At 41.1% G+C, this 24,564-nt stretch overlaps 1 protein-coding gene across 2 annotated transcripts in view; it reads left to right on the top strand.

Moving 5' to 3' along the window:
• The window catches only part of DOCK2 (dedicator of cytokinesis 2), a 411,048-nt gene that overhangs the window by 142,465 nt on the left and 244,019 nt on the right, over positions 1–24,564 (top strand). For both annotated transcript variants that reach the window (XM_082726146.1, XM_082726145.1), the window contains exon 26: positions 5,551–5,699. In XM_082726146.1, coding sequence (XP_082582272.1) covers positions 5,551–5,699 — 149 coding nt within the window. The remainder of the gene's footprint in view (positions 1–5,550; positions 5,700–24,564) is intronic.

The raw sequence follows: 24,564 nt of genomic DNA, 5'->3' as shown, positions 1-24,564 counted from the left end.
GTTTGCATTGCTCTCAGCCTTGCCTAGGGAGAATTTTGGGCTTCAGTTAGGCATTTTATCTGTTTGCCAAAAAGGCTGTGGGGAGGACAGGACAAGCCTTGATAACCGCAAGCTCCTCACAGTCTCCCATGAGGGCTGAGCTGAGCTGAATTCACCTTTTGGTCAATAGGAACTTGGCTAAAGCAGAATGAGTTTCACCTTAAAGCCTGTAAAATACCGAACGGGGTTGAAGAATCGATTAAGCTATGTTGGTGACAAAGTAAGGGGCTGGCTATGAAACTCCGAGTGAAGGCTGCCATGGACAGGTTTAGACATGGGGTAACTACACTGAGGATGTGACCAAGCCCAACAAGGATGCCTTGCTTGAGTTTAACCCTTCTCCCTCTGGTGAGAGCAGGGCTCCCAAGTCTTCTCATGTCTCTCCATTCTGTAATGTAATTCTCCATCCCAGAACTGGGATGCATCTGGGCTCGAAGATCAGGCAACATGTCTCTAGTGGAGACATAAGGTGCCAGTCTCATCTTCATATATTTCATGAGTGATCCCTTTGGCCCCTCCTTACCCCACGTCCACTTTGGGGCTTTTCTTTATGGATATCACATTATATCCAAAGACCTCTGCCGATCCTCTGTCAGGTGCATGGAGATTGGTGTGGGGCTTGTACTGAACTGGTACCTCTCAGAAAACCTTGAGGCATACCCTCGCTACTGGAGACAATTTGCATTTAGAGTGTGGGGTAATTACATCTTTTGTTTTCAGTTTGGGGTCTCAACGTCATTTCTGAGGTGATAACAAGGATCTCACTGCTCATCCCATCACACAGACAATGACCATGTAGTGTGACAAATAATTAAGACACAAGTTTGTGTGCTACAGGAGCATAATAGAGGGTCACCTAAGACATATTGGGGTATCTGGGATGTTGTCCTGGGGGTTTTGGCATTTAAGTTACCTAGAAGGCAAGAAGTAAGTAAAAATGGACAGGATAAAAGCATTCTGGGGAAAGAAAATAATGCGCAAAAACTGAGAAGCAGGAGAGGAGGAGGCTGGGACAGCATGGGAAGAGGAATATGGGGAAGTAGGAAGGGTTTGGTCACAAAGGACTTTCAGCTTTGCCACAGAGTTCAAAATACTTACCTTGAGGACAATTGGAAACCATGGAAGAATTTCAAGCAGCAAGTCCTGTGGTCAGGTTTGAGTTTGGGGGAAATTCCCGCTACTGAGTTTGGAAATGAGGAGATGGGTTTGGGAGACTTGGAATGCAGTGTGGAGAAGGCTAGCTTGAGGGCAGGATGGATACGACTTCATGGTGGACTGGCACTGGTTTCAGAGAGAGGAAGCAACTTTGTTTGGCCGACTGGGTGACTGGGTGCCTTCACTCTGAGACAGAGCAGAGGAGGAGTGGACCTTTGGGTGAAGATGCTGAGTTCTTATGCAGTGCTTAGGCGTGTTTCCCTCTGGAGCTGGGTTGGGGCTGTGGTCACCGATGTAATTTTGGCCTGATGCATCTCAAGGTGATTTTCCAAAATGGAGAAAGCATCTCCATTTCATTCTTTCTACGGGGCTAATATTATGGACACGGAGGGGAGGGAAAAGACCTTCATATTTAAAGAGTCCCTGAGTCTTGCAATGATTGCAAAAGCATATGACACTTCAAGAGAGCTATGGCTGCTGGTAGTAGCACCTTCTTCCATAGGACAAAACTTTCTCCAAGAAGGAAGAAACCAGAGCCCAGAAACACTACATTGGCCTCTCTGCAATCATGTCAACAAAAGAAAGCTCTTTTCTGTGACAATACAGAGTTGAATAGCTCTGCAGTTTCTTAAGTCCTGGTCCAGTTACAATTTGGGCTTGTCACCTGGTGGCAGACCTCCCAACCTTTGTTGGGTGTCAGGTACCTGGCATGGGTTTGCAGATCTCTGATACTCACTGGCTCTGCTTGTAAAGATTGATTTAAGACGCTGGCAACATTTATCTTTTAGACCGTTTGTGTTTGTTTGCTTGACAATCAAGCCACAATTTAGAAATGCTACTTCCTGAAGCTCTACAGGCTAATATAATTTCACAGCTCCAATTACAAAGGAGAAAAATTATTTCATTTCACAACAGAGGAGCCAGACGTTTCTGAGAAATCATGGTTAATGAGAAGACAAAGTACTTTCTGAAAAGCAGGCCATGTTATTAATGGCCTCCTCAGCTAAAATTTTGCTGACTCTCAGCACCAGGAGGCTTTGTCTCTCATGGGGATGCTGGGTTTTTGATAATCTCTGAAGGAGAGGACTTGCAGACAGATAGAGCAGTGCTTCTGCCGGAGCCTGGTCTGGGGCGCCCACCCAGTGGTTCATAAACAATGCAAGCACATCCACTTTCTTTCCAACTGGCAAATCAACCCTAGCTCTAGCCACTTCCTCTGAACCTGTGTTTCATGGGAATCATAGATTTCGGGATGAAGACTTCACAACCATTTAGATTATCCCTTCATCTGACTCTTCCAATACCTTCTCACCATCCCTATCCATAGGCCTCTTAACTATTACTTAAATACTTGGTAGGAATGGAGAGCTCAAAACCAGACCATGAGGATCTGCTATTTTAACTCTATTTGAAGTAGAATTTAAAGTTTCTGGTGACTTCCTGAGGAGATCTGCATTAACATCTAAAATCTCCCAAGTGGCCTTTTCCCTTGAGTTCATATCTTTGTAATGGGATCTAAAGGAAGGATCTCAACTAGAACACCAACAGAATGAACCTTTAAGGAAAAACTTGACCTTTGTTACCACACAGCTCTGTTGTATGAACAGTCCTAACAGGTTGCCACTCCCAAGAGGTAGAGGCACCAGGTTTTTTCCTGTCTATTTACTCCTGCTTCTTATTTCTGTTGGCTTTGCTGCTGCAATGGGCCAGAAACCCCTGACCATTACCTCCACCACAGAATAGTGTTTGCCCCTTAGGGAGCCTTCAATGAATGTAATAGACCAGCTAAATGAATGTATGAGTTAATTAACTGCCTGAATGGATTAACCTCTTATTTGTCTTTACATATGTCTTTACATATCACTCTAGGTCCTGGTGATTCCATTTTACCGAGTTTTAAATGATTTTAATCTTGAGTCACAACAGGCTGTTTTAGACTAAGACATTGTCTTCTTATGCTTTAAACTCAAGACAATTGACTGTTCTTGATCTATTTCTTACCACCTTATTTTCCAGTCCTTTTGAATCTTTAGCTTCAACAAAAGGCAAAAAAAGTTGCATCAGAGGCTAGAACTTTAGAGGGGAAGAGCCCAGCCTTAATAGTCTCATTTTTGGGGTGCCTGGGCTGCTCAGTGGATTAAGCCGCTGCCTTGGGCTCAGGTCATGATCTCAGGGTCCTGGGATCGAGTCCCGCATCGGGCTCTCTGCTCAGCAGGGAGCCTGCTTCCTCCTTTCTCTCTCTGCCTGCCTCTCTGCCTACTTGTGATCTCTCTCTGCCAAATAAATAAATAAAATCTTTTAAAAAAAAAGTCTCATTTATCATCACCTGGGCTATTGCAGTGGCATATTCAACAGGTCTCTGCCCTTTGCACATGGTCTCTGCCCCCTTTTCTTCCTCCAGCTACCCTATATGTTGCAGGGATGCGAATCTTCTTACAACACATCATTTGAGGACTCCCTTTTGGGCAGAGAACTGTGGGAGAGCAAGACTTTTTGTTGTGTTTTAAATTTCTTTTATTTTACTTTCAAAAAATAACTTCTCAAAGAGGAAGAATTTATCATCCTCATCTAACTTAGAGAACACACAATTCTTAGCTTCCAGCTGGTTTCATTTATGACAATGTCACTGAAGGCAGAGTTGGGAAGTTAAGTTTCAGGAAGTTGAGGAAGTCATTCATCTAATGGCAAAGAGTTTAGAGCTTCAAATGAACTCACCTAGCTTTCCAACATTGAGCTTGCAAACACATATCATTTTCTCTAACAAACAAAAATTTCCCAAGTTACACGCCAAAATCCTTTAGAAGATAATAACTATAAACACTTGGGCACATCCTTCTGTTTCTTCTTCAGGGAAAGGGGGAAATAGTGGAATCTACCTCCAAAGTCATTGGAAAGATTGACTGAGGTAATCCCCGCAAGACACTTAAAACAGTGCCTGGCACATTGTAAGCATTCAGTATGTTAGCAATGGCAGCAACTATTGTTAAAGTTCCCTCAAGATTCAGATTTCAGGGGTTATTCTAATTAGGATCAGATATCTAGTCCCTGTCTAGAGAAGGGCCAGCAGCCTCAGGAGAGTGTCCCTAGGCTTATAGTCCTCAGCAGGGTGGCTCCCCAGAGTGAAACCAAGGTGCTGTGCCAGGAGATGGTATAGATGTTGGGGTGACAGAACTAGAGATGTTTTCCACCTCATCCCACCATTGCTCTTTGTTTTTGCTGCTGCTGATCTTTGTCAGATGCTAAGTATCTAATGGGTGAGAATCTTATCTTACTGCTATACTTCTGGAAATATAGCCTTCCTCATCAAAGTATAGCCTTCTTCATCAATGATGTTCAATACCTGTTTGTTTTAATTGAATTAGATTAAATTAAAATGAAATCTTGGGGTATAGGATTTACATCTCAGCTGTAGAAGCTGAGTAGATGGGTGGAGGTAGTTTGAAAAATTTGGGGAATTATTTTTTGATCCTTGGAAGCTTTGCCATTTTCAAGAGAAATACAGAAGCAAAGCTGTGTAGGATTCCAGAACTTTCCAGAAATTTCCTGAGACAGCAATGCTAAGAGAGATACCATTTTTGGTGAATATTTTAATTTATTTCAAATGAAAACCATTGTGCATAAGGATGCAAGTAGAAGGTTGTTCAATTTTGTACTGTCTGTGCCAGTGAAAAATGTTCATCACTAGGGCTATTACTAAATAAAAAAATATATCCATAATAGAGAATACTATACAACAACTACAAATGATTCAGTTGATCCCTATGTGTGTAATAACGTAGAAAGTACTCCAAGAAGGTGAGTGCTTCAATAGGTGAGTGAAGAAAAGTCAAAGTACAAATAAAGGCGTAAGACAAGATAGAGCATAATCTCCTTTTATGAAAAGGACACAAAAACAAAATGACACTATCTATATGTTTTATCCTGATACATATGTGAAACTATAAAAAGATCATGAGGGTTTATCATCACAGTATAATATATTTTACTTAAGTGGAGGCCAAATCAAAATGATACTACATATTTTATACTGGTACATTTTTAAATGCATACACATACATAAATTTTATATGTATGTATATATATGCATATACATTTCTTTTACACACATATATATGAAATAAAAGAATTGGTTTCCTCTCGGGAGTGAGTATTGGGGGAGGGACTGAAATTGTGAATGAAGGTCTAAGGAAATCTTAACCTAATCTTTCATAGTTAAAATTTTTTATAAGGAAAACATATCATGAATTATTTATTTAATAAAAAATTATCTAGAAGGAAGGAAGGAAAGAGAGAAAAGGAGGAAAAGGAATTACAGAATAAGGATGCTCAAATGCTTCTGAATTGCGTCCTTCCCAGAGTGCCGGGACATTCTTCTTCCTGTCATCACCAAAGAACTGAAGGAGCTGCTGGAACAGAAGGATGAGATGCAACACCAGGTCCAGGAGAAGAAGTACTGTGTCGAACTACTCAACAGCATTTTGGAGGTCCTCAGCTGTCAGGATGCGGTGAGTCCTCACGATGATGTAGATGTCCTGGACTCAGACTAGCAGTGAGCTGATTAAGCTCTAAAATATTGATGCTGATGAATCGCAGTTGAAGTCTAAAGATAAAAGTCAACGGCGTGCTCAGCAGGCCTACTTTTCCAGTGACTAACCCCCATGGCTGTGAAAGATGGCTTAGGGATTGGAGTTAAACATGTACCATTATGTCACCATATTTCTTGTTGGACAGGATTTCTCAGGAGGTAGGTATGGACATATTGCAAACTTTTAAATGATTTGTCCATTTACTAAAACCTTTGCTTACAAAGGCCAGAGGGAGAGTTTCTTATGCCTACACAGTCAAGAAAACTCTCGTCTGTTTTTTTTGTTTTGTTTTGTTTTAGCTGATTTACTTTGATTTTGTTTCTTTGGTTATCTCCTGCAATGGTGAAAACGGTTAAGGTTTTTTTTGGCTAAGTGCATTGCTCAGGCCTAGACTTTAGAGACAGGATGAAGAGTGGGATGGTGGTAGGGAGGTGGCTGTGCCAGTGAATCCAATGTCTATTTGGTAGACATCATCCAGAGATTAGGCAGCGACGGCACAAAAGAGAAAGCTTCAGGAGAATAAGTAGAGGGCTTCCAAAAGGTCAGAGAATGCAGAAGAGAGTAAGGGAGATAGATTAGTGGTAACAGTAAGGATATAGATTTCTTAAGATTTGGAAGAGAAAGGTAATGGTTCTTGATTTAAATCAGGTTCATTTGGCAACCTCACCTTGTCTTTGCATAATGTCCAAGAGCACTCCTTTCCTAGATGGGCTGGTTTCAGAGGACTGGGTAGACTTAAACAACCAAGTATTTTGTAAGTATTTATTTAAGTATTCCCCCCCCCCCCCATCCCCTCTCCTCTCAAGGAAATGCTCAAAGGAGGGCCTTCTGGATGAACTATATCTATGATTGGCTATCATTAGAAAACACTACAGAACATTCATTTTATTCCTTTACTGCTTAGATCCCTTAGTCAATGATTGTTATCAACTTCCTAATGTGTCTTGCCCTTTCCATCTTTTTCCATCCTAATTAAGCTTTTTATCTCATTACAAGGTAAATGCAGTAGCTTGACTCACCCATTCATTCATTCATTCATTCATGTATATGATACATCAACTACATGAACCGGCATTGAGGACACTCAAAGCCTGGTCTCTTTCCTTAAGAAAATCTATACAGATTATATAAATAAGCAATTGCAACATAATATAATGTCTAAATTTCATGGATGCATATAAAATATACTGGAGCTACAAAGACTTTGAGTGTGTGTGTGTGTCTGTGTGTGTGTGTCTGTGTATTCATTTTTGTCAAGTAAGTCTTCCCAAAGGAATTGAAGCTGGATGTTCAAGGATGAATAACTAAAGATCAGAGCTACTACTTCATTTGCTGATTTCTAGAAACTGTACCAGCTGCCATCTATGTTTTCTCTCTGCTCACCCTGATTGGAGCTAAGGATTATTATTCCCATTTTAAAGGTGAGAAACCTAAAATTCGTAGACTTTACATTCAAGGCCAGCCAGCAAATAAATGATATGTTCAAAAATAAAATCCAGGTCAGTCAGACTCCAAATTCTGCATAATCATGGGCATGAGAGATACAAGAGCATGGTCTTTCCCTCTCATTTTCTTCTTATCCTCCTCTTTTTCTTGGGGGAGATGGAGATCAATGCCCAAGGGCTTGGATAAAGCAAAATTCCCTCTGTGATGTTGTCACGATGATGTCATGATGTCATCACGATGTCATGATGATGGTGGGTGTTTTTATAAATGCGCTCACCAACCAGCTGTTGAACTGGTTCCAGTCTTTGTTATTTGATCTTTTATAAAAAGTTAAGGGAGAGTTTGGTCTTTCTCTCACTTGTAGTATAGGAACATTAGAGTTGGCTCCTTATTTCTCCAGAAACATCCTAAAGAATGCTACCTCTTCCTGTTGAAAATAATTTACCTTATTTCTTACAATTCAGTAATCCTCACGTCCCTTTTCATGGGGAAAAAATCCTGGATTTGTTGGGAAATGCCAGTGGACCCCTGTTTGAGGAACGCACTTATAATGGGTTATCTATTTCCCTGATTTAAGTAGAAGTTCACGGTTCATTTGTTAAGCAGCAGTGCTCAGGCTCTGCCCATCACATGTGAGCGGTCTCCTAGTGTTCTGTTCTGATGGGCTGCCATCGTTTTGCACACTGGGTAACATCAGGCACTGATGAGAAGAGCCTGCTGTCTCACATGCCCTGGGTACTAGGGGCTTCAAAGCTGAGAAGTGAGTGGGAAGCTCTGAGCTCCCCTTGGAGGATTGTGGCATTTGGACTTGAAGTGTGTGGGAGGTGTGGTGTCACTCTTTACTGTCTCTGAGTGCATTGCTTTTATAATGACTTCTGACTGTGCGTCCTAGCCCACCTCTTTCTTAGGTTGAGCAACTGTCTTTGCTGGATGTGTTATTAAATACTATTATTACCATTGGGTTTGGTATAAGATTCTGATGTTCTCACTGTTGGTGAGGTTCACAGCCAACCTCTTCAGCTCATGAAGAAGGAAATCTCTCTTCTTCTCAAAAGATTTTTCTTCCACAAAGGGACTCTTTCAGTAGCCATTATTACTTTGAACCCAGCTAACTATCAGAAATCCCAAAGTATCTCATCTAAATCTTTCTTGTTCTGGCCTATAGCGCCTCTGCACTCTGGCTTTGTGTATAGATCACCTGAGAAGTTTTTTTTTTTTTTTTTCTAAAGCAGCTGTGTCAAGGCCCAGCCCCGCTATTCTGATTTAACTGGTCTGGGATTGGTAGGGCATCACAAGGACAACTTTACCAGCTGGTGGTAATAGGCAACAAGGGCAGAGGAGCACTGCTCTTGTGTAGGAAGTCTTAAACTTGAGCATGGATCAGTGTGACCTGGAAGAGCTGTAAAAACAGGTTTCTGATCATTTTATTTGGAGGATGGAACCCGATCATTTATTTTTCTGAGTTCCCAGGTAATGTGGATGCTATTGGGCCAAGGACTATCCTTTACTAACCGTCACTCTAATGTGCCCTATTTTTTTTTTTTTTTTTTAATCTTCAGTATTCACTGGAAATGAAAGACTGGTTGGACTCATCCTCAGTCCTTTACCTTCTTAATTAAAGAGCCCTTTCCAGTCTATGAAACCTAGCGTTTTCCAATATGGCATTTAATAAACCATAAAAAGGCAAAATCTTCAAGCACATTCATTTGTACTCATAAATTCATTGTCATGCAGTAGTGGGGACATGGCCTGTGCAAATATCTGACTTTGAAAATCCAGACCATCAAGCATGCTGTTTGATTTCTACAGGCACTGACTTCTCAAAATTGGAAATTTTGGAGGAAAAATTAAAACCCCTCCTAGGATAAAAGTCCTGGATTTTCCTTCTGGTTGTTTGGATCTTCTCTGCTGATAACAGCATAGCCATTCCCTTTTACTGTCACTTTGGTGGCACCATGGAAAAGCCTGTCTCCCCACCCAACTATAGGTTATATCTACCTGCAGGAACCATTGCTCAGGGTTGGAAACACATGAGGAAATCTAGAAATTAGAGTGCAGCATGCCAAGCTTTCTTTTGGGAGGCATTGTGTGTTGGGGGATGGGAAAAGATGCTAGTCTTCAATTGATTGCCAATGTTTGAGTAATTACAACCCAGCACAGCAGGTGTGGCATGAGGAAGCTCTGTTTTCCTGTTATTACCTTATTCATTGTAACCCTGGGTGGCATATGACTCAGGGGGTGATGTCTGCTTTAGCCAGGGTGTTGACATTTTTTTAATAATAGTGTTAAATTCTCTCCGTGAGCTTGCTCGAGTTGCACTTAGCATATGAAAGGGACAGGCTTAAGTGAAGGGAGAAAGACCCGACTCCTGCCTCTGTTAACCCCTTTCTCCCCCTTCTAGAACAAGGTTACTTGTCAACTCCAGTTACTTGGAAAGCCTATTTTACACTGGCTTCATTCTGTGCCTTGCTGGCTGCTGAGTAACTCATAAGATTTAATTTTGCGCCAAACCCGGAGAGAGTGTTTTTTTTTTTTTTTTTTCTTCTTCCCATCTCTTAAAACAGCCTTTTTGTTTTTATGTTTCATTCCTCTAAGAGAAGAGTCATCATTTTGTACACTGCTTAGCAGTCCAAAGTATGTAAAGCTGACTCCTAAGCCTGAACAGGAGATGGGGTTGGTTATACCTGCTTCACGGAGGGAGAGAATGCTCAGAGTCAGCTTTTTAATTTTTATAACCCTATAAGTCCTTTGACTAAATCTGGGAGGTTGTTAACCAAAGCACACTATTAGTCATGAACTGTTTGGGATTTCTGGTATTTTTATTTATCAACTTAGATGCTGGTAGGGAAGGCTTTTGCTCCTGTGTTTTCTTTCGCCTGGAATGTCCTTAATTCCTATTCTTTCTATGCACCTAAAGTCCTAAATGCCTTTTAGGTTCAGCTCAGATAATACTTCCTTTCTAAAATCTTCTCAGCTCCATGCCCTCATAGTCTCCCCTGTAAACCCCTACACAGAATCAAAGACTTCCTTCTCTGTGTCTTCATAACTGTGTATCCGGACTGATACTATGGCATTAATTGCTTGGTGTTGCACTTTCCTGAGTGTGCCCCTGCCAGGCTTTGACCTCCGAAGCTCAGACAACAAGCCCTTGCTCCCCTGGCTTTGCCCAGATCAGAGTTTCAGCCTCGTCTCTTGCCAGTTCCTTCATTCTCCATCCTACTGCTCCACTAAAATTCTTTTAATAACCTTCTTCCCCAGCCCTTCTCTTGCGTCCTACGAGCAGCTTTTGCCTGCTCTGTCATGGCATCTGTGTTGTCATCCTCTGTGGACTGCTCTGCCTGTGGGGCCAGGAGTGCTGTGAGGACAGACACCAGCCTCACAGGAGCTCGACTCTTCCCTGCCCACCTCCCTCACGATGCCTGGCTCACAAAACTCTCTGTTGTAGGAATGTATATGTGAACGAATATGACTTGCCCAAATCAATGGTGGAAGCTGATTTCTCCCTTGGGTCTTCTGCTCTGAGTGCTAGGAGAGAATTCTCCTTCCTCTCTTTGCATTTCTTGGATGTCAGGTGCAGGGTTGAATGAATCACCCTCAGTGTATGACACATTACCATCACTGGTATGGGCCAGGACCTCCCTTGTTTGTTTTTTATTTGTTTTTGTGTGTGTATGTGTTTCTTACCTTTTTTCCCCATCCCCTTTTCCCACTTTCCTGCCTCCCCCAGGTGCTACGGGTGATTTGTCTATTGTGTTGAATATGCATGTGTGACTTAACACACATACACACACACTCATGCCCCTCCTGTAAAGAGGATCAGACATTGACGTAAAAGGGACATCACATCAGCAGCTCCATCAGGGTTCCGGTGGGTGGGGAAAGGACAATGGTAGGCACCAGGAGCAGTGGAGACTAGAGGGCATTCTTGGGCCAGCACTGCCCCTGACCTGACATGTGGGAAAGAAATCTGTCATTGAGTGTCTTCTTCTGAAGTGCACCCCCTATGGCTACCTTAGTTCTGGGCTCTCTGATAAGCCTAGGCAGCCTGCTTGATTCAGGGTTAAAGGGAGGCCACTGCTGCCTCTTTGAATTACCATTTAATTCCCAGGAATCGATACCACCATGCAGAAGCAGCAGGGTTTTCTTCTAACCTATATGTTCCCTCATATTTCAAACAAAAGACAGGGAGACAAGGCTTGCAAACTCTTTTATCTGTGGTGCTTTCCAAACAGAGAGCAGCTAATTAAGCCCCCAAATTAAAGCTGACATTGATACGACCCCTCCACCTTCTCTGCTCTGTCCAAAGCCATTCCCTTTTTACGCTTTGCTCTTCCTCTGCTTCCATGGCATTAAATGTGCCCTTTCTAGGCCAATTGAATAATGTTATGATGTCATGGATGGTGACATATGATACACACATATGATGTACTTCAGCGTGCAAAGTGCTCTCGCATGCATCACAACTGTTTCTGGCAATCACATGGGAAAGTAGGTTTTACTCTTCCATTTTACCGGTGAGGAAGCCTAGCCTCAGAGAGTGGCCCACTGGTCAGGGCATCAGTAAAAGGCAGAGCTTGGAGGGAATCCCCCCGTCTCACTCTCCACTCAACCCCCTCCCCCACACATTGCCTTCTTCCTCTTCGCGTGTACACTTCACCATTTAAGAGCGCTTTCTCTGGCTTCATCTGCCTGAGACAGAGGTAAGAGACAGGTTTTGGAGTCAGGCTACATTCATGTATCCATTCCACAGATACTTCTAGAGCTGCTATCAAGGGCTATATTCTCTATGCTGTGGCCACAGTGATGAGCAGAGTTGGGAACACATCCTGATCCACTTCTTCTTAATGTTGGGAGACTTGGGAAGTCATACCCTCTTTCTGTAAAATGAGGATGTTATTTCTCCCAGTGTGTCAGGATTAGAGTAAACAAGAACATCTGTGCAAACACATAGCACTGAACTATATTATTATATAATCCATACTCTGTACATGTGACTTTTATCTTGCCTCTCTGTTCCCCTTCCCTCCTATGCTTCTTGCAATTGTTCCAGGCCTATAATTCTTTTAAGAAGAGTGAAGGGCCAAGTGGCCTCCTGGGAGAATGGCAAATAGGTATCGAGTCTGGGGAGAACTCTGTACCCCATTAGCATTGAAAACAGCCTTTGAGGCGGACCTGGTGGCAGCCAGATGCTTTGGAGCCCTCATGGGCTCCACAGGAGGCTTGCCAAAAAGCCACAGATGCTGTCGCTGGAGCAGAGCCATTCCCCACAGGGCATCTGGACCTTGTATGGGTTCCTGAAGGGTCTGGGGAAAAGTGTCATCCTGCCTTTTCAAGGGCTTCTTTGGGGTGTTCCAAAATTTCACTCATGGTAACTATTTTATGCCGTTGTGTGTTGGAGCTGGTTCACACCAGCTCACGAGAAACAAGTGTTAAATTTTTAGGAATCTTGTGAGTTATTTGTTAAATAACTGCCATTATTAAAAATTTATATAAATATCTATAATTAAATAGGCTATATTAAAATCAAACATAATAAATAGATACTCAAAACACATCACTTCCTAATTATCTTACTAAACTTTTATCTGTGCGCTTGAGGATGTTTACATCTGCGATATCTATGACAGAAATTCTATTGAGGTCTCTTCTACTGCTGTCCATCTCTTCCCAACTCTCCGTTCAGTGACGTCAGTCATGAAGGGAATCCCCATACTACAGGACTGGCAAACACTGTGTACTCAGGCTTCTGATTTTGTCTTTCTGGAAAGTCAGTTGATAAACACATACCAGCACACTGCCTGGGACTCAACAGAATTGCCTAAAACAATAAAAACCCCAAAGCACAGGGGAGCCAGTGGTGCACTTCTCTTCTCCCCAGCAGCCCTGGATCTGCTGTCTGCAACTTTTCATGGTCAAAGAGAGGATGCCCCAGGGATGCAGCGATTTTGAGAGAAACTGAACACTCAACCTAGAGCAGAGATAAATAAATATTTTCCATTTCCCATGGCAATTCTTATTGAACTGGTAATGATTTTTTTTCCCTAGTAGTGTTGAGTGTTTACATAGGTCAGTGAGAAAGAGCCCTGATTCCTACATTGGTGAGGGGCAGGGAAGAGTAGTCGGGCACCGTAAGCTTGCCGTTCCTCAACTGGGTGTTTAATCTCAGAACTGTGGGATCTCAGATCCATCCTGTCTCATTTGACAGGAGACTGCTGTCTTTCACCTCAGTAGGTTTTGGTCTTTGGGCCTTAAATATAGTTTAGAGATGATTAGCATTAGGATTGGGATTAGGCAAACAGTGCAGTCATCATTGTCACAAGGAAGAACCATCAACGGAGTCTAAAAGTGATGGGCAAAAGTGTGATGAGAAACAGGGTATTTGCCTAATCCCAAAGTACACACTTTTCAATGACACAAGGAAAGATAGTAACTTTACAGTAGAAGAACCCGAGTGCCACCCCCTTCATCAAGTGATGAAAGGAGCATCACCAGAAAGGGCCCATACCAGCATCACCTCCCTCCTGATAAGAGGCCCTGAAGAGGACAGCAGCATTTATGTGAGGAGTCTTGCAAAAAATGCACAGCCACAATCTAATAATGAGAATACTTTCGACGGCCCCAGCGGAGGGACGTTCCATGCAACAGCACACTAGTGCTCCTCACAAGTCCAGGTCTCCAAATACGAAGCACTGTCAGAGACAGGCGGGACTTAGGAAACATGACAACTAAATTCAATGTGGGATCCTGAATTGGACCATAAACTGAAAAATGGGCATAAGAAGGAATACTGGCAAAATTAGAACAATGTCTGTAGTTCAGTTGACAGGACTGTACCAATGTGAATTTTCTGTAATTGTGCTCTGGTCATGTTGACGTTAGGATTTTAACAATAAGGGAAGCTGGATGAAGCGTACATCCAACTTGTCCATAAAGCTAACACTGTTGTAAACAAACAAACAAACAAACAAATAAAAGCTTATCTTTGAAGTATTTAAGGAGTGATTGTTCACTTACAAAGAATGCATTTTGAGGACTAGCCGTTCCCCAAAGCATACCTATTCCAATACAAAGGGTTGCTAATAGATAAGGGTTTTTCTCTGCTTTATCGGAGACAGTAATAAGATCTGCAGACAAATGACTGGCCTTACCAGAGGATTGCATCCTATTAACTGCCTCAGCCTGTCAGGAGGCCATGTAACCTCCCACCAAATGAACAGATGACTAAACCAATGTCAGCAGGCAGGAACCCAGGACTAGCCTGGGGACTGGGAATGTGGATGAGCATAAAAGCCTTCTGTGGTCTCAAGGACCTTGCAGGCTATAGGATTTCACTTGGGCTATATGACAGCCCTGTCTATGCAATAATTCCCTAGGTCAACATGTGGGGCTTGAATGTCACTCAACCTGTACTTGGCAGGCTTGGAAAGTGAGTGGTCTGGCATAACTTAACAGATGGTCCTGGTGTCGTTTATTCTCAGAGAATCCACCTGGAAAATTAGAAGACAGCTTTTGTTGCTGGTTGACTAGAACCCTCTCCAATAAAATTAATAATCCAACACGTTCTGTTTCATCAATACCAACTAGAAATACTTCTTGAGATGCTCTTCGATATTTCTTTATCTGCCGTAACCAAAGTTTAAAGGAATTCGCCTACAGCCAAATCCACAATGGCCCCTCTTCATTTGCTCCATCTCTCCTCTGTCCCTCACCCATGCGGACTGCCTCTCAGGGCCAAGATGAGCCTGAAACAAATGAGGCACTTGTCTGGGAGGGCAGCAAAATGTAAGAGGACACCCAAAATTCAGTAATCAACAAAAATAATGTATCAATGCAATATTTTTGAAGAATCAACATTTTGAGGGCACCAGAGTGGCTCAGTGGGTTAAAGCCTCTGCCTTTGGCTCAGGTCATGATCTCAGGGTCCTGGGATCGAGCCCCACATCGGGCTCTCTGCTCAGCAGGGATCCTGCTTCCCTTCCTCTCTCTCTGCCTGCCTCTCTGCCTACTTGTGATCTCTGTCAAATTAAAAAAAAAAAAAAATTTAAAAAAAAGAATCAACATTTTGATATTTTGTTCATCATGGATTTTTTAAATTAACTTTTATTTTTAAAAATATGGCATTAAATATGCTTCATCTCTACTCTTGAGTTTTATTATTATTATTCTTTGCCCCTTAAGTTTTGCCCCTTGGGTAAGTGCCTCAATCGCTTACTCTCATCCAGTCTCGGTACCTTGTAGTGCCTTTCATTGACACCAAATGCCCACAATAACAAAGCTGAGCTCCGACCCATGAATGAGCAAGCGTGACAGCTTGCAGGAATGGAGAAGTTATCTTTTCGCTCACCATGAAAGACTGTGGAGGGGCTCTGGAAGGTTTCTGTCTGCAGGGAACCTTTGCACAAAAGCACAAGTTGAAAGGAGCAGCCATTTACACTACACCTTCACTGGGCCAGCCACTTGCTTTCTAGAAAGCATTTCTTGCATAATATCTGAATTAAATCTCCCCTTCACAGTTGGGAGGCATGAGTTAAAAGCCTGCATGGCAGCAGAAAAATATAGCTGTGTTTGGTCCAGGTTACAGTTACTGAGGGAACCATAACTTTGATTTGTTCAACTGGTGTAAATGTAAATCCTTAAGTGAAATGTGTTAAGCGAGGAACAAAATGCTCTCTGTTCGAAGATCCTTTTGATCCACGGCTCCGTCTATAGTGCCCCACCTGTCATCTACAATCTGGGGGCAGCAGCTAGTGACTAAACGAGGAAAGTTTTCAGAAAGCAATTGAGGAGTTCTAGAATAGACATTTTCTCACGGAGATTTCAGGCAACATTCGTCTTCGAGATAAATGCAATTGATTCAGCGGCCCAGATTAGAAAATAAAATGTTTAATCTCATCGCAGTTTCTCCAAGCAATACAACATGCTAACGTTTATCTTTGACGCTTCATCTATTACCTCTTCTACCTGGAATCTAAACTCAACTAAGCTTTTCTCTCCAGCCACATTTCCTATTAATTTCAGCCAGCATTCTGCATTCTGGTTAAGACCAGGCTCTGCGTCTTCCTCCAGGCCTTCATGTTCTTTCCTCTTTGTTCTTTACCTGTTTTCTCTGTCTCGATTGAACTCTTTTTTTCTTCCTTTTGCTTATCTAATTGTCCAGTTGGTGGTTCTCAGCCCGAATCTAGTCCACAGATCTATCTTGTTTGCCTTGCCAAGCTATTTAATAAAAGCAACAGACTCACCATTTTCTGTTGAGCTTCTACATGACTGGCTTCTCATGTTTATGTACGTTATCTGCCTCACCCTATGAGCATCTGAACTGTGAACGTCGGAGAGCCAAACCTTGCTTTTTCTAATAGGCCCAACCCAGTTTCCTCCAGGTTGATTTCTTAAGAAATCATCACAGATTCTTTTTGCCCTGTCTTAGTCACTTATTCTGCTATATTCTGAAACTTTCGGTTTTATTGTAGAATTTAGCACTGAATTATGTGCAGTTTCACATTTGTTCTTATCATGTTATGCTTGTCTGGTTAATGTTGAAAGAGGACTCAACACTTTTTTATTACTATTATTTTTATTTTTATTATTTCTCTCTTAATGAATACACTGTCTTTCTTTTTTTAAAATTTTTTAAAGATTTTTGTTTATTTATTTGACAGAGAGAGATCACAAGTAGGCAGAGAGGCAGGCAGAGAGAGAGGAAGAGAAGCAGGCTCTCCGATGAGCAGAGAGCCCGATGTGGGGCTCGATCCCAGGACCCTGGGATCATGACTGGAGCCGAAGAAGAGGCTTTAACCCACTGAACTACTCAGGCGCCCCATACATTGTCTTTCTATTTCACCGCTCACTAAACATGAACTGAGCACCCACTCTTTGTCAGGCACCAGTCTAGCATTGGGGATGCCAATGTGATTAAGACAAAGTACTCTTTCATTTAGAACTTCATCTAAGAACTTATTCCCCAGTACTCCCCAACATCAGCTTCAATGTCTATTCATTATTTCACAGCTCACCTTGTCTTAGGTCTTTCTCCACAATGAACACTCCTCCCTCTGCCATGATGAATTCTCCCCAAATACCCAAGTTATGGGTGTCTTGCCAGAGTCAGCTCCTCTGGTCTCTGATCCATCTAGCCATTCCACAGTCATATGTTCACCCCAGTCTCCTGAAATTTTGACATAACCTACCATTTACTAGAATTGCTCTTATATGGATATCTGATACTTGGTTTACAGACTCTCCAAGGATAGGGTTGATCCAGTCTTATATTTCTTCTATATTTCTACACTTTCTGGGCAAAGTGCCAAATTCCAAGCAGATACTCAATAATTAATCTTTGTGGTTTGATTGATCCTCTCATCTCAATTGCTCTACTTTCTAGAAATAAATGCTGATGCTAATTTTATTTTTTCATACTCAGCAGAAGCTAATGAGAAAGGTAAATCTGCTGCTGTTGCATTAAAACATCATATAAAATGCAGGTACCAACTTTGAGTATGGCTGTGCTCCCAACTTTGAGCATTGCTGTGCTTCTGAATCAGGTTAGAATTCAGCTTGCATGTTCCCACAGAAATAATGCAGGATGATGGTGGTCAGATTCCCAGGCCAGTATGGGTAAGCATGTTTAACCTAGAGTGTAATTTAATTCTGAAACAGAGTAGAGGCTCACATTTACATGTTCTCATTGCGTGAATATTTTACAAACACTGAAGGTACTTTACCTTACCTGATGCTCACCACACTTTGCTTCCGTGCAAGTGTCTGTTTTCTCATCTAGACAATAAACCCCATGGATGCAAGGACTGCATCTGTCTTGTTCACTGTCACATCATAACACAGCACCTGGCACAGACTGGGCAGTCAAAAATATCTGTTGATTTTTTTTTTTTAATTTTTAAAGATTTTATTTATTTATTTGACAGACAGAGATCACAAGTAGGCAGGGAGGCAGGCAGAGAGAGAGGAGGAAGCAGGCTCCCTGCTGAGCAGAAAGCCCAATGTGGGGCTCCATCCCAGGACCCTGAGGTCATGACCTGAGCCGAAGGCAGAGGCTTTACCCACTGAGCCACCCAGGCGCCCCTAAAAATATCTGTTGATTTTGATTGAGTTAAATTCTAGTTGAAAGATGATGGGGACATACTGATGTGGATTCAGACTCCCAAATTCACCCCTAGCTAGCTGTGTGCTCTTGGGGAAGTTACATGGCCTCTTCCAGCCATGAATTTACCCCTCCTTAATATTTTGTTAGTTGTGGCTATCATGCTAATACCTAGTATGTGTTTCTTTTTCTATTTCTTCTTCTTTTTCTTTTTTTCATTTTCCCATAATGTGATCCCTCTGAAAAAGTCTTGATTAATTAATGATGTGTGCATTTTGTGCTGTATTGGCTGAGGGAGTGGTGATGGGAAAGGTGGTATTTGGTATCAAAGCCTTTCAACAGCTTTTGAGAACATAGGAGTTCTATTTCCAGCCCTAGTTCTGACATTCTGTGATCTGAGGAAGGTCGCTCAAATATATCTGTGAAAGAGTGGTGATAGATATCAGTGATTTTTTAAGCTTTTCCACCTAAGTATCTCCAATTTCAGGTGAGTGAATGTAAACTCTCAGTGTTCTGCGGGTGGGACCCAAATGTAGAATTTACTTGAATTCAATCTTGTATTTCATCTTAATTATTCATGTGTACTTTGTATTCTAAGTCATGATAGATCCATGTTTTAAAGATACTGCAGTTACCTGTGAGTCACATATTCATGAATGCCTGCTTAAGGCAAACACTGTCAAAACCTTATATACAGAAGTCAGTTTTTACCACAGTTCTGTGAGTAAGCTATTATCAAGCCCATGTTACTGAGGAGCAAACTGAGGCTTACAGGAGTTGAAATAAATAGACTTAGGCTACCTAGCAAGTTAGTGGCAGAGCCAGAATTCAATCTATCTAAATCTAGACCTTCCCCTATGCCACTTTAGAGGGTAAGTTAGAAACAGAGCTTTCTCTTTGGCTAAAAAGTATGATAATAAAATTGTTTATGTCATGTTAACTGGAAAAAGCAGAATACAAATTGTCTGCATGTTGCGTAGATATTTTTCATGCTCAAGGACTTGAACGCATCATAGAATAATAAGTTAGATACGTTGCAGGGCTGGACTTATGGGTATATTATGAATTTTTCTTTCTGATAATGTTTGTGAAATAAATAGTGAATTTGTAAAAACTGCATAAGTTAGTGGTGTAACCTGAGGGAATAAAAGAGGTCGTTGATTTTGTTAGACATTATAATCCATGCTATATATTTTTGTGAGGGATTGGAAATATAAAAATGAAGGCAAGTCATCCTCTGGTTTGGCAAGTGTCACTGATGCTGTAGGTAGGTAATAAAGAGCAGATATGCCTCAAAGAAACTTATGGAGAGGTACTAGAAATCTGATAAGCAGGGTCCAAAAGCGACATCTGTGAAAAGTAAAGTTTTTGTTTGTTTGTTTGTTTGTTTGTTTCTGTGAAAAGAGCCAGTCTTCAGGAGGCAGAAGGAATGCTTTCATATCTAGGGGCAAGGAATGACACAATTCAGGGAAGGTGAGAGAGGAGTAGTCATAATTTTCTAAAATACCCCCAGAAGACTAACTATTTATCTACTTGAAACTTACTGTGGAAGGCAAGTTACAACACTACATCCTCTTGGTTTGAGGGAAAAAAGGAAAAGAAGAGAGAGTACATGTAAGAAAAAGAAAGGAAATCACTAGTTCTTTGCTTTTTGAGAATAGATAACTTAGAACATCTATTATTTCGCATTATTATCTGAATTGATAAGATAAAAAATAAATCTAGGCAAAATAATTCACCAGTTTATTTGTCCCCCAGCCATCTATCCAACTATCCACCCACCCCCCATCCATCGACACATTCATTCCACGTATTTATACATGTGTTTAGTACTTCCACTGTGTCAAGTGGGTGCTACACTTCAGAAACTCAAAATTGAAAGATGTGGCACATTAGTTCCAGGAAGTATTGAATATGTTTTGTTGGAATTCAAAAAATACAGCAACCAATCCTATTTAGAATGAGGTTTAAGTAGGTTGAATGGGAAAAGCGTTCCCAAAGATGATGATTGAGCTAGGTGGTGGTTGTTATTATTGTTTGTTTGTTTGTTTGTTTGTTTGTTCTTGAATGTGGAGTAGGAGACTGGCAGGTGACCAGGAAGAGAAGGACATCTCAAACACAGGCAAAAAATCCATCTGGTTACTCTCTATGGGAGAGATGAGCTGGCTAAAGTTGGTTAGAATGGCTGCGTTGGTGCCTGGAAGAAATAAAACCTCACCAGACTCAAATAACTGAACTTCCTCAAAGAGTGGCCCACAGTCCAAGGCTAAGATGTGGTGAACTCTGTTTCATGAAGATACTGTAATTCTGGGAATATCATAATCAGAATTCTTGGGAGTAGGTAGGATTCCAAGACTTAATGTGAACACAATAGGACTTGACACAGGCTGAGGGAAATGGGTTGGAAGAATACTAATAATATTAAGATTACATTAAGAATATTAAAAATAGTATGTATTAATAGGCTATATACTCTTATTAGAGAAACTGCTCTTATTATAAAGCCATACTTACACTTATAGCAAAGAGCATATCAGGTACACATTTTTCCTGCTAGTTCTGACAACACCTCCCTTAAGACATCTTCCTAGATTCCCCTAGATTGAGTTGTCTTTTTTCTGAGTTTAGCCAACACTTTGTGTTAGCACTTTCTGTTATGGTCCTTTCCTCGCTGAGTGGTTCTTCCCTAGCCATACCCTACCAATTGACTATTACTTTTTAAAAGCAGGGACTAGGTTTTCTCTGCCTCTGAATCCCCAGCACTCAAGACAGAGCATGGCATTATTGAGTCAGTGGTACTCAGTTCTGACTTCATGTCAGAATTATATGGAGAGCTTTTTAAAAACAGCAGTGCCTGGACCTTATTAGCCCTAGAGATTTAGAGTTAATCTGGGGTAGAACCTCAGCATGAAAATATTTGTATATTTAGAAATTCCCCAGAATATTCCAGAAATGCAGCACTGGTTAAGAACTACTAAATTAGATGCTCAAGGAATATTTCTGGAGGTTTGAATGATAATGAATACCACCTGGCTATCTCATTTTTGTAGGATGGGAGTTTGGAGTGGAGCAGCAACTCAATGTTTAGGTAGATTCCCAAGGCTCTAAATTCATCCCAGACCTAGGAACACTGGGAGCAGAATACTATTCTAGATGCTATGTGCTTATTAGAAAGAAACTCCTAGTGTACTTCTAGGAATAAACACATGGATCTGGTTCAAGATGAGTTGGTTATAGTAACCACTTAGGCTGGGCTGTCACTGATTAAGAATATAAAGGGCCTGGGCATACAGAAGAAAAGCTTTCCTGTTTGCAGATGGTCAGGGGAGGATCAGAGCTATAGATTATAAGCGGTATTTTATGGAGACTGGACTATAAAGTGGCCACCTTCTTCTCACCTAGAAAAACCATGAGAAATCGTAGATCAAATTGGGAAATTTATAATAAATAGGAAAATAAGCCCGTTCTCCCTCTTTCAAATTTATTGTGAGTATATGGGTTGGTCACAGAGATAGTGGGAGAGGAGGGAGCACACAACCCAAGCTTTCCAAAATGAGTCGGGTGGTGATGATCGCAAATATTAGACAGGTGATAGAACTGTAAAAATATTTTGAAATAACTGTCGCAATTAGGGAACAGTGAAATAAATTGCATATTCTTTATCAGCATTAAGGCAGAGGCACACACTATGGTAAGGGAAGATAGAGAGACAGAGAGAGATAAAGAGAGGGAGAGAGAGAGATTGAGACTTCATACTTCTCAAGATGAGGAGAACTGCCCTAGTTCTAGAAGGCAGTGATTTTTATCAGCACCATGGAGAAATGCACAGTCTCCATTGCTTGTTCTGAGATGAGATTCTGGGGATTATTTTAATGATATCCAGTCTGAACTGAAAACAAAACAAAACAAAACAAAACAAAACAAAACAAAACAAAACGAAAAACCCCAGCATTGATGTCTGTGTAAGTGCACACGTAGATCAGAGGATTCACATTCATTCCTCAGATTTATTGCTCTTTTCTGGTAAACTCTCTTACATTTTAGATTGGCCTACTTTCTCTATAATTTCCCAGCAAAGGAAAAAGAGGTTGGAGGGTAACATTTTAAAGGTTCATGTTGATGGTAATTTTTCTAAAGTTTCTGGTGTGATCAATTCCTAAGCACACTTGTCAGTGAGATTGGACTCTGAGATCTGGCTAGGACACAAGATAGTGGGGTGTTTTATGAGATCTGTCTCTGAACTTAGTTTTGTGCCTACCTGAATTGGGAGGGGCTCATGGGGAGAGATTCCATTTTATTGAACGAAAAAAAAAAAAAAGAGGACAATAGAATTTTGATTTAGGGAGATCCTGCTGAGGAAACTAGATCAATCATTACTGAATGAGCTGTCTGATGTCTATATTCTTTCTCTGGAGGATGGCAGAATGATTAGGGGTATTTTCACTGTAGGAAGGAGGGTGGAAGATTGTGTATATTTTTTATTCCTTCTTTCTCCTGTCCACGAACCCCTTAGTCATTTGTGTGGGGTCAAGCTGTGTTGCCAGGATAGTTGAGGAAGTCCATGCCCAGAAGCTTCCAGATTCTCTATTCTGATTCCCTCCCCTCATCTAAGAATCTCTCCTTATATCTCTACGAGTTACCTGACACCTCACATTAGTTTTTCTAATTAATTAATTAAATGAAATTAATGTGGTGATTAGTTATTGTATGTCCGGTATTTGTTCTACGTATTGAATCTAAGTAATAGCATAGATTTAATCCCTTTCCTCAAGGAATTTGGGGATGGTGCACAATCTATTATTCAACAGTGAAACGGGGTCAGGTAGGAGTGGATATGTTAGGACCCTTAACTCAGATGGGTTTATACTCTCATGCTTTAATGTTCTCTATCAAGGCTATATTTTAACAGGAGAGAATTAACTGTAAGTCAAAGAGTGACATTCTATCCATGGAACTTCAAATGTCAATAAACAGTTGGAGATGTATTTGAGAAATCATTTGGGGTGGGGGAGAATCATGTTGATCTGTACAGATAACTTCTCTGCCCGTGGCTGAAGCCATCCTCGCATTAAGGACGAAGTGTGATAAAGCAAAGACATAAAGCAAAAGGGAACAAAGGAAACAGAAGAGAAATGGCAGGCTGCTGGTGGGGGCGACAGAGAGGAGGGCAATAATGGAAGGAGGGACGGGAAAGCTCATTGGGTAGCCCTCGCATGGAGAGATGGAAGCTACATTTTTGAATGGCTTTCTGGATAAATAGTAGCAAAAAGATTTCACCAGGGAATCTTCACCTACCTTTTCTTATCGGATGCATGGTTCAAAATACATGGTCTCCCAAACAAGAAGCATCTATTACACATTAAGTGATGTGCTTACTCATTTTTAAAAAAGTAATAATATATAAGCCCTATTCTGAATTTTCTGAGCAGCAGAGTTAAATAGGGTGCTTAACTGGAGTTCATCTTGTTCTTATGCAAACAAAAAATCTTGACATTATAACTAATATGCCCATGTGGCAGTACTGAAGATGTGTGAGTATATTAATTTTTTTGAAGTATTACAAAAAAGTTCACAGACCTCCATTTCTACAATGGAAATCTTAAAGGAACCCATTGCTGTGGGGTGGGGGAGGGGTGGCATTTGGACCTGTATGTAGCTTGTTATATTTAGATATTGTAAGCGATACAAAATTACTAAAATACCTGTGTACACAATATGTAAGCCTGGAAACCAAGAGGGCAAGCATTCAAATCCACCCCCATCACTTACAACTCTGTGACTTAGGACAAGTTATATAAACCTCTGAATTACCTCATTTGTGACGTAGGAGGAACTAATACGGCAGATTGATAAGCTTATTCTGTGAACTAAATGAGATGGTGCATATAAAACACTATTATTATAGTAAATGGCATATATGAAGTGTTCAATAAATATTGAATGGTAATGATAATTAGGATGAATCTTATTTTATATCTTAAAATGGGGTAATACTTGTCCCCAGGGTTTTCCCAAGACACACTGAAATTATAAATACAAAGCACACAGTTCATTGCGTGGCATACAGGAAGAATTTAGTAATTGTTAGTTGTGTTCTTTAGCTATTCTCTTTATACAATTTCATAGGCTCCTTCTTTTTTGAAGAACTAAACACGAAAGTAGAGCATCTCTGAGGTATATCTTCGTAAGTGGCTCCAACAAGTCTCCATTCATCAGTGCTGAGATGTTAGACTTACAGACGTT

The sequence above is a fragment of the Mustela nivalis genome (assembly GCF_964662115.1).
Source record: "Mustela nivalis genome assembly, chromosome: 3".
NCBI classification, from domain to species: domain Eukaryota; kingdom Metazoa; phylum Chordata; class Mammalia; order Carnivora; family Mustelidae; genus Mustela; species Mustela nivalis.
Note: the sequence above shows the minus strand (reverse complement) of the source record. Positions and strands in the feature narration are given on the sequence as shown.